This window comes from Eschscholzia californica, unplaced genomic scaffold (genome assembly GCF_041429995.1).
Source record: "Eschscholzia californica isolate CP2 unplaced genomic scaffold, dmEscCali1.0.p SCAF_3, whole genome shotgun sequence".
Taxonomy (NCBI): Eukaryota; Viridiplantae; Streptophyta; class Magnoliopsida; order Ranunculales; family Papaveraceae; genus Eschscholzia; species Eschscholzia californica.
The window spans coordinates 4302271-4313675 of NW_028238420.1; the positions used below are offsets into that span (position 1 = coordinate 4302271).

Consider the following 11405-nt stretch of genomic DNA (forward strand, 5'->3'; position numbering starts at 1 on the left):
ATCTCATACCACAAAACATACACCACCATCACCATTGAAAACACACCCGGGATCCACCAAAACACTATCCTGTGATAGAGTAAGGTAGTTCTCAATCTTTTTATTTTCTTGATTCTCTGTGTAGTAGAGGGGACCGATTGAAAAAATAACCATTAGGTCGATCTTGAGCGGTTGCTTGATCCGATTTCAGAGCATCCCTAAACAGGTAGTGATGAATCTTGAAAACCCTAGAAACAATTTACAGATTGATAACAAAACTACTAATAGAAAAGGAAAAAGGATTCAGGCGAAGGGAGGACCCTCCACCAGAGAAAAACACAGATCCAGAAAACGGTTATAACCAGGGGAAATTTTTTAGAGAGATAGAGAGAGTGTGGTACGACTAGGCGCACTGTTTATTGTTCTACACAATTGACAAAGATTTTGTTATATCGCGGCTATTGGTGCATCATAAATTAAATAAATACACACACGCAGGGACAACCTTACTACTTACGTGGCCCGATGGCGAAACTAATTATATGGGAACCTTTGTTATAATTAATTTTGTAACAATTTTGGTAACTAAAAGATTTCTTAAAAAACAATTAAAATTGAATGAAATTTTGGTTGAAAATCATGAAAGGAAATTTCAAACGACAATCTTGGTCTATCTAAAATTCAAATTTGAAGTTCAAATCAAAGTCAACTTATTTTTTCCTTATTTGATAAAATATGTCATTATTTTATTGCCTTGATTTCAAATATCATTTGTTTCCATCTGTGGTGAATCTGTCATTATTGACTTTATTATCCTTTAGTATAAAATCAAATATGACATATTCTCTCTTATTCCTTTGATATTCATTCTCTATTTTAACCGTTAGATCAAAGGTTTCAAATCTAATTCACTCGTTGGATTGCTGAGATTTTGTTGTCAAGATCTAGACTGTCCATGTATAATGTCGACATTATGTCACATATTAACTGGACTTTCAACACTATAAAAAGGGGTGCTGCCCTTTGGTTTAGACATAGAAAAAATCTATTTCTCTGTCTCTTGTCTTTTATTTCTTATACACAGTCTTCTTCTCAAATTTTTAGTTTTTTTTATTTTATTTTATACACTGTCAAGATCTTACAGATTAGAAATAAGAATGCTACTGTATTTCTGATTGACTGTTGAATCCTAGAGGCAATCGTTCAATCAACTGCATAGCATTTCTGAGAGGATGGGCAGGGGTGAATCTTGTCTTAAGGATAACGTCTTGAACACGTGTCTCAGTCTAGTTCTTCACTTTTTTACTTCTCTGTGGTTGCATGTCTTTTCTCAGGATTTAAGATATAGCTGTCTTCAACCCCACATTTTCTCGGTTCATTTTTTCCAATAACCGTGGTTGCTTGGTCAGTTATGACGTTATGAATGTTGAGGGTGTTCAGGAAAAAATAATAATTTTTGTTGTCATCTTTTAAAGTTTTGGCCATCAAATTTTTCTGGTTTCTCAAAGCTCATTTGGTAGTCCATGTTAAACAAATAAGCAACTTGGTAAATAACTAAGATTTCTTTTCTTTTGATCAAAACAGAGAAGTTAAAACAACAAAGAGGTGAAAAATAAATAGAGTACGTGTTAGACAAAATTCGCCTCTGCTATCCTCTCAGAAAGCTATGCAGTTGATTGGATGATTGCCTCTAGGATTCAACAGCCAACCAGAAATACAATAGCATTTTGTATTTCTGATTTGTAAGATCTTGACAGTGTACGAATATAAAAGAACTAAAAATTTGAGAAGAATATTGTGCATAAGAAATAAAAGACAAGAGATAGATAAGTATATTTTATTTCCGTGTCTAAACCAAATGGGAGGACCCTTTATATAGTGTTGAAAGTCCAGTTAATATGTGACATAATGTCGACATTCTACATGGGCAGTCTAGATTTTGACAACAAAATCTCAGCAATTGAATTAGATTTTAAACCTCTGATCTAACGATTAAAATAGAGAAGGAATATCAAAGGAATAAGAGAGAATATGTCATATTTGATTTTATACTAAAGGATAATAAAATCAATAATGATAGATTAACCACAGAAGGAAACAAATGATATTTGAAATTAAGGCAATAAAATAATGACATATTCTCAAAGAAGGAAAAATAAGTTGACTTTGATTTGACATTCAAAATTGAATTTTAGATAGACCGAGATTTTTGTTTGAAATTTGCTTACATGATTTTCAACTAAAATTTAATTCAATTTTAATTATTTTATAAGAAATCTTTTTGTTACCAAAATTGTTAAAAATTAATTATAATACCCTTAACCGTCGAACTTTGGTCAGTTAGGTTACAAAGAAGTGTATGGACCAATCTATTAATCTCTCTTTCATGTTAAGTGTAGCAATGGAGTAACATAATAACTCATAAAAACTCAATTACGGGCTCTTTGAAATTACCAATATTTTCCCCTTAAGGGCTGCAGATTCCATAACAGATTATTTAAGTCATACATGAAGAGTCCTAAAACCTTAATCCTGCTTACATTATTTATACCATAAATTACACAATAATCCCATAAGTAAATTACCACTCTCAATGATCAAACTATGACCCCTTGGTTTTTAAAAGGGTTGCCTATTCAAATTTTTTTGTTGCAATGGTTATCTATTCAATTGAGTTATCAGTAGATGTTCTAAAATTTGCATATTGTTTGTCAGTGTCTAGTACCGACAGTTTTTTTTTTTTGTTAAAGGAGTACCGACAGTTTTAGATCTAGTAGAATGAATATGCATTGAACTACAAGGGACCGGACAATACATGCTTTTATGTTTTGACATGCTTTTAGTTAGGGCTCCAAGATCGTTGTGGTGATCTGGCATGTGGCCACATCTGCTCACAACATCTTCTTGCTCTGTGCCTCTATACACTAATCGTGTCAGTAGGATCGTGAACTTCCCCTGGTAAGACACTTCCAAGGCTATGTGTGGTACGAATATTTTCTGCTACATAATATTAACCAAGGCAATGGCATATGAATCTTTTGACAATTAGACTAAAAAAAAGTACGGTGTGTGGGGAGATCCATGTCAGATCTTGACACAAATACTGATCAAAATAGGCATGCATCCGATTACTATGTTGTTGAGATATATAACAGAAAGAAATATGTCAAGAAGTTAAATGAAGGGGAGGTTTAAAGATGGCCGTATAACGGGTTAGCGACACCTCCATCAAGACAAATCTAAGACGAAGTATGTGAGGAAACTTAATAGAGCAGGCCTTTAAAACTTCCCTTATATGCTAGGCGTATAAGTCAGACGGAACAATCCTAACACACTTATTGTGATTTGCATCATCGAAGTCGGTTTCAGTAGTTGTTTTGAAGACATATTAGGATTTTTGAAACTTTTAGATGGTTTTTTCACATTTGTCATTTGGTGTTAGTCATCTTGGACTTCTCTTGCCTTAAATCTAGTTCAAGAGTAGAAATTTTCTCTCACATTCTAACTGACACCCGACCCTTCCAATACGATTATGCTAACAATCTCTTTCTAGGAGTCTCCTACATAAAACTCTAATAGTAATATTAGGTGGCCTATTGTCACTTTCAACCCAAAAATCAGCTCAAGTGGTCAAACTTTCCCTTATTGATAAACTCATCTTCAATTTTTCTCAAACAAATCTGAACGTAGTAGGAATAAAAAACATCAAGTGTCAAAAAATGCAGTATCATAAAAAAAAAAATTGGCCAGCGCTTTGGGGAAAGCTAAATAATTTCCGGGGTGTGAAGACTTGGTCAATTTTGTTTGACAATTTTATTTAGGGGGAAAGCAAAATACTTCTCCACCTCACCTCACTCTCTCTCCACCTCACCTCTATCTTCTCCGATTAGGTCGCCGACCGGAAAATTTTCCAGTTGGCGACCATTAAAAAAAAAAAAAAAAAATTTCACTCTCTCTCTCTCTAGAAACTCCGGCGAAGGGGTTTCCCTTCGCCGGAGTTCCGGTCTGTTGAAGAACAGACCAGATCGGTCTGTTCTTCAACAGACCGGAGCTGGTATGTTCTTCAACAGGCCAGATCTGGTCTGTTGAAGAACAGACCGGAACTCCGGCGAAGGGGAACCCCTTCGCCGGAGTTTCTAGAGAGAGAGAGAATGAAATTTTTTATTTTTTTTTGTCATGGTCGCCGGCCGGAAAATTTTCCGGCCGGCGACCTAATCGGAGAAGATAGAGGTGAGGTGGAGAGAGAGTGAGGTGAGGTGGAGTGTTTTTTTTATTTCCCCTTAAAATTTATTTCCCCGGAAATTTTTTAAAATTCTACATATTCCCTTTAAAATTTTACACCCCGGAAACTATTTAGCTTTCCTCAAAGCGTTGGCCAAAAAATTTCCACTAAGTCAGACCCAAACTAATTTTAAGAAATGGTAGCTCTATAGGGCCTATACCACTAAACCAGTAACATGGGTTTGAAGAAAATTAATGTGCTTCCTTAGACAACCAAAAGTTTGAAGAAAATTATTTGTCACTATGGGGCCTATACCACTAAACCAGTAACATGGGTTATCTTTAGAACTTTTTTTTCCTTTTGAAAATCGACTATGATCTACGTATGTGATTCCACCTTCTCTGGAATTCGAAACTGAAACCTCTAGAACTTTATAGAATTTATGTTAACACCTTAGAACCACTTGAACTACCAACTGTTGACACCTTTAGGCTTTAAAACTTCTTCATATTTCAAATTTTAGAGGAAAAAAACTCCCTATATTGGCTTTGGGCAAAGCAAACAAAAGTTGTTGGTAGATGTTCATGGTAGTCAAGGAAACTGTAATCATCTAACCTTTTGATCCTTTTTGAACAAAAAAAAAAACTATTTTATTTTTCTCTCTCATAATTAAACTGTCTCCCCTTCTTCTTCCCTAACTCCCAAGTAGTGGTTGCATAATAATTTAATAATGATAAGTGGAAGAGTTTTGAGTAAAAAGGAAACTACTAGTACTAATGATGACTGTGGGACCCTTTCTAACCTCTCCCTCTCTCACCTCCTCCACCTTCTCACTCACTAGTCTACTTTTTCTCTTTTCAGTCCCTCCAAAAAAAACCCTAACCCTCTGTCTCTATCTATCTATAGAATAAGGTTTGATCTTCATTTTCTTTGTGTTTTCTCTTTATACTTTCAGATTCTTCTTTCTTGTTCTTCAGATCTCTGGTTTGATCCAGAGTACATTTCTCTGGTAAGTTTTAGATCTATATTTTCTTATCAGTTCTTACCTTTTGTGGCATTTTGAGTAGATCATGGTATTTAATGCAACTCTTTCTATGATGTGTTGTTTTTGTGTCCTTTTTATCTGGAATTTGTTTTGGTGCATTTTGTTTTTGTGACCTAATACTTCTTGTTATGTACTTCTGATAGGAGATTTGAGGGTAAATTGAGCAAACTCATCTGGTTTTTTGTTTTTAGGTTTAGGGTTTGTGTTTTAGCTCATTAGCTGTTAGGGTTTTTCTTCTTTCCGTCTGGACACTTTATTAGGTGTAGTGTAGATCAGTTGTTATTCATATCTTGTACATCACATATTGGGAACTTAAGTATAATGAATGTGTTGGGTTTACTAGGGGATTTGATTACATAAATATGTGATGTTTCCGCAAATTAGTCAGTAGGTGGTTTGATGATTCGTTTTGCGGTTCACCTGTCTCCCCTCAACTCCCCCAAAAAAAGCAAAATGAGAGAAGACCAAATGGTTGGTATTAAACGACGCGTTAGAGGTTGATTGTTCGTTGTTGGTCCATTGTCCTGATGGGTTGGATCAAATGTGTTGTTGAAATGTCAAGTTTGGATGTTAAAGTTAGAAAGTCAGTTTTCTGGGTTCTTGTTGTGTGCATTTTCTTTTTTATAATGTCGATTTCTTTTTCTTATCTTTGATTCTGTCACTGTGCGCCCGTGGTACCTAAAGTTGAATTTTATTGTCCCTGCAGCAATTGATTGCATAGTCTTGTATTAGAGCTTTTGCAATGGGGAAATCTCCAGGAAAGTGGATTAAGACTATACTCTTTGGAAAGAAATCATCCAAGTCCAGCTTGTCTAAAGGAAGAGGTGCTTCGGTAAGCTATTCTGTATAAAAACATTGATGTCTAAAAGTTTTATAATATTTCTTCGTTCTGATTCTTGTTACTTTATTAAGTCTTAGTTGGTCGTCTTGTTTGACGAAGAAATTTGGCGCTTGTTGTAAAGAACTTGGTTGTTAAAATTGACCTGTAAGAAATATTCGTTTTTTATTTCAAAAATTTAATCATGTGTTGCGTTTTCCGGAACACAGTTGATATAATCGTTTATCATTTGAACTATTGAACTAACTTCGTACTATTATTGGATTTGAATTTCTAATTGATGTTTCATTTCTCATCTGAAGAAAGCTGCAAATGAGAAAGAAACATGGATCTCTGCTAAGGCACAACCTACGGACTTGGTCGTGTCTCCTCCCATTGTTCCACAACAAACACCTGCTATTGTTGAGAGGAACAGAGAGAACACAATTTCAGAGAAAGGAATAGGATCCAATTTACCAGGCGATGAGTTCGCGGTATTGCCCAACAATCAAGATTCTCAAACACAAGAAATATCACCATCTGCTCAACTAAATGAGCTAGAGAGAGCTCGGCAATACGAAGCCGCTACAAAAGCACAAGCTGCTTTTAGGGGTTACCTGGTAATTTTATAAAATTTAATGTGACAGTGAGACGGAGTAGAGATTCAATCGTGTAGAGGTATATTCATTGTCTTTCTTGGTTTGCCAACAGGCTCGAAGGGCATTTCGTGCCCTTAGAGGTATCATAAGGCTTCAGGCACTTGTGCGTGGTCATCTGGTGAGGAGACAAGCTCGTGCTACTTTACGTTGTTTGCAGGGAATTGTGAAGCTACAGGCATTGGTTCGTTGTCAAAGAGTCAAGTTTTCGGATGTGCAGTTCGAAGTGCAAAAGAAGTCCAGTTTCAGAAAGCCTTTGGTAATTTACATTATTTATGCATTTACTACTTAATATGAAGTATTTTATCAACCAAAGAATTAAAGACCAAATTATTTTAAAAAGTAAGTCGGCTGATGCATCTATCAAATGAATGAACATGAATTTCTAATGGAATTATGGGTATTCATACGAGTACCCTTTGTTAGTACTGGTCTTGGAAATTGGCAGATGTGTCCTTGTCTTTACATAGGTTAGCATTGATCTTTGTATGTGGACATCCACTGGGGAGACCCGGACCATGGTTTGTTTGATTTTTAACCTTTACTTTTTTCCACTGGGGAGACCATGGTTCAAATATTACTCTATCCACTGTGAAGACCAACATCCATTGCTGGGTGCATAACATCAATGCAAATGCTTGAATTGATCAGTCGATTGTCTCACAGCCAACTGAAATTAATGTGTTCTCCAGGATTCTCGGCGTACCGGTTCTACTGGAACTGCTAATTCCTCTCCAAAAGAGAAACTGCGTGTAAATGCTTTTGTTGTTAAGGTATAAATATTGCTCTGAATTTAGTTGTAGATCATCTGTTTATCTTAAGAACTGCCTCAGATATTTTGTTAATATATTCAGCTGTTCATTCAAACTTCCAAAAAAAATGTGAATGGTTACGTGATTAAGCTTGTTTACTTGCTTTTAGTTTCTTGGTTCTTCATCCAAATCGATGCATCTACATCTCCAGTACTGTGCAGAGGATCCAAATGCAGCGTGGGTCTGGCTTGAGCGCTGGACATCATCCCGTTTCTGGGAACCATTTCTACGACCAAAGAAGGAAACTGATTTGAAATCTAGGGTTAAGCAGGGAAACATCCAAAATGTAGCAACTGAACCAAGCCGGTCAAGACGTGTTCGAAGGGCTCCTTTAGGCAATGTTGCCCACAGCTCTGCACTTTCGACCTCCGAATCTGAAAAACCTAAACGTAATGTTCGAAAGTCTATGAGTCATCACATAGATTCAGTGCAAGAAAATCCTCAATCTGAGCTTGAAAAGGTGAAACGGAACTTGAGAAAGGTTTCCAGCTTGACAGTAGAACCTAGTGATCAGATATCGGTTGAGACCGAGAAGCCAAAGCGTAATATACGAAGGCAATCAATCTCCCTATCTCCTGATGTTCCGAACCACGCAATGCCAGAATCTGCTGAAAACACGAAAAATGTTATAACAGTGTCAGCAACTGAACAAGCTGATTTTCATTCAGAGTCTGAAAAGCTGAATAATAGTATAGGAGAAGAATCAATCTCTCAAGCTCCTAATATTCTGGAAGAGGGCATTGAAGAATGTGCTGAGAAGACTGAAGACACGACTAAAGAAGTGTCTACGAAGTCAGATTTTGAATCCTCACTGGAACCTTTAGGAGCTGATGGTCCAGGTGTTGTTTTGCACGAAGAACAGCCTCCAGAGTTACCACATTTGGAGAGCAATGAGCAAGATGACAATGTTCCGGCAACAAACCCAGAGTTACTCTCAGTGGAAGACCAGACCACCAATGAGAATCAGAAAACCACCAATGAGAATCCGAAAACCAGCAAGAGAAGAGCTTCCTTTCCAGCAAAGCAGGAGAATCTGGAGAACAGATCACAGAACATTCCAACACGACCAAGCTATATGGCGGCAACTCAATCTGCAAAGGCGAAACTTAGAGGACAAGGCTCCCCAAGCCTAAGGGTTACGCAAGATGGTTCTGAGAAGAACGGTTTAACCAGGAGACATTCTCTGCCATCGTCTACCCATGCGAAGTTGAGCTCACTATCATCACCTCGGACACAAAGAGTGGTTCAATCAAATGGCAAAGGAGTAACTAAAAACGAAAGATCTTTAATATCTTCTCGAGAGGGTAATGGTAAGTACTTTCACATTTTGAATCTCTATGCTGATAATTTCTCCTCGTTTCCCTTTTCATGCGCTAATTATATCTGAGTTGCTGATAGCTCGTCCTTCGTTAACATGCATTCTTTTACGGGTTTCCTTCATTTTGACATGCACCCAAGTCGGATACTTGTGCCATCTTTTCAGGGAAAGAATCTTGATTTTCTTCTTGTTTTTATTCTCTTTCAGATAAAGTTGTTCAAGCAGAATGGAGGAGATGAATTTGCACCATTATAGAGAGTTTCGTTTTCAAGATATTAGTAGTCACAAAGGAGGTAAGAGAACAAAAATAGGGATTAAATCTTATTTGCAGTTTTTCTAAATACTCTGGTGTACAATTCTGTGGTAGAACTTGATACTGAAATTTGATAGATAACTTAAGATGTGTGTGCATGTAAAGATCTAATATTTAGGTTTTTCGTATGTGGTTTGGTTTAAACTAGTTCTTCCCCTCCAATTTTTCAGATTCATCTTCAATACAATTTCATATTTGAGAAGCTGTGAACATTTTGGTTGAGAGTTGGAACTTTGGTCTATCATTTAAGCCTTGGTTATGTTTATGGTTTTGTTTCTCCCTAGAAAATTATAACCCGGCAATACACTATATTCTCGGAGGTGAGGTTCAAGGGCTATATGCCGGGCCGACTATGTTGGTTAGAAGATTTTTGGAGGTGACTATGGGTATCGGGCACTACGATTTGTTGGGCAAGAGTATCGGACTTTCGACAGCACGAAGCTAGCTTCGAGTCTTGCCCTTGACCTCAAAAATCATAATCTCTTCTAAAGGGAATCTAAATTTAGTGTAAGGTATAATAAGTTTCTTATAAAAATGTAGGTTTCGGACGGGCAAATATCAAAATCAAATAGAATAGTTCCATTTCAACAAAAAAAAAATAGAATAGTTCCGATCTTGGGATTCTGTGGGTGTACTAGTTTGAATGTTGGATATAATAACGGTGTGTTTGGTTGCAGGATTCCTGAGTAGGATTCCTATCAAAAGTGGAATTTGGTAGGAATCATGAATCCTTGGTCTGTTTGGCTACCAAGAATCCTAGGACTCTTGAATCCTAAGGATTCTTAATTCCAAAATTTGTATTGGACCAAAATCCCACCCTACCCCCTAGGATTTGCTAGGATTTTGGATTAATGAACCTAAATTTCAAACTTAAAATCAACAAAAAAATATTTCCTTCTACAAAATCATTATTTTTTTTCAAAATCATTGACTTTTTCAAAAATCATATTTTTCTAAAGATGTTTAAAAATACTCAAATAATAATAAATCATAGGATTCTTAGTTGCCAAACAAGCCAAAAAATATTACTTGGATTCATGAATCCGTGGAATCATGAATCCCAAGGACTCATGAATCCGCGGATTCATGATTCCGCCATCCAAACACACCATAAGTTTCTTAAATAGCTTTCTTATACAATCTTCTGTTTCTTTTTTTAATTAGTGCATTCCCATTTATTTAATTCTTGTCTGACTGAAATCTTTGACCAATCAATTCAAACAAATATTATATTGCTAAGAATCTTTCTTGAGTAAAAGCGACAGGCAAATTTGAGATTATTTCAATACTAGGTTTATGTATTATTGGCTAATTGACTAGTACATATATGTAAGTATTCCAGAAATTTACCCATTTATAATTCTTCTATGCACAAGTCAGAATTGGTTTTAATAAATCCAAATGTCATGCAAAACCTATCTCATCCAAGTCAGCCTAGGTTATGCTTAGCCACCAAGGAAAAAAATTCAGGCCTTCTAAACTTTTTCTTTATCAATACTAATTAGAGCAAAATTAGAAGAGGTTAAAAGTCAAAATTTAATTTTAATTTAGATCTAAACCAAATCAAAGATCTCCATATTTGAATCAATTTCTCTTTCATTTGATAGAGTTTTCAGTTTTCACCCTCAATGGACAATTAGTTCTATTACTATTAATTTTCAACAGATCTATAATAAATCAAACAAGAATTAAATGGCAAAACCAAATTATGCAATTTCATTTTTAATTAGATTTCACTGTCAAATGCATCTTTGTGCTAAAGATCATGTATATGCTGAGGAAAATACTAGTTGACGTGTTTAACTATTAGAGCGGTCCTACATTAGTTGTGGAAAGACAAATATTCAGTCCATAATAAAATCTCATTTCTCTAATTTAATTTTTAGCCATGATAGGTACATGATCACAATAAAATTTCTAATTTATATTAATACCACATTGATTATCTATTTGAATTGCTATTTGATTTTGAATACTTATTATACTATTATTACTAATATTTTGTAGAGATGGGTCATTTAAATATCAAAAAACACAAAGTTGAAAGCAACTAAAAAATTGCAACAAAAAAATAAAAACTAATCTAAATTATATCTATATTTTTTCTAAGTTAAATTTGAAATATAAATTCGACTTCTAATCATTTCAAACAATTCATTTTTAGATAATTCTTAATTTAATAGATCTCAACAACTATATGACGCTGTATGAGTCAGACGATTCAAATTTAGAAAAGATAATAA

The 11405-nt window shown here is 35.4% G+C and overlaps 1 protein-coding gene across 2 annotated transcripts; it reads left to right on the plus strand.

Moving 5' to 3' along the window:
- Positions 1-4483: 4483 nt before the first annotated feature.
- LOC147547824 (protein IQ-DOMAIN 31-like) lies at positions 4484-9364 on the plus strand. Of its 2 annotated transcripts, none has more exons than XM_086671803.1 (7): positions 4484-5210; positions 5953-6078; positions 6387-6683; positions 6775-6978; positions 7412-7492; positions 7641-8841; positions 9057-9364. In XM_086671803.1, exons 2-7 carry the CDS (start codon positions 5989-5991, stop codon positions 9086-9088), a joined length of 1905 nt encoding a protein of 634 aa, XP_086527929.1. In that variant the 5' UTR covers positions 4484-5210; positions 5953-5988; the 3' UTR covers positions 9089-9364. The 2 variants fall into 2 exon arrangements, with proteins under 2 accessions (XP_086527929.1, XP_086527930.1); XM_086671804.1 differs by having other exon boundaries at positions 4726-5113.
- The last annotated feature ends 2041 nt before the right edge of the window (positions 9365-11405 follow it).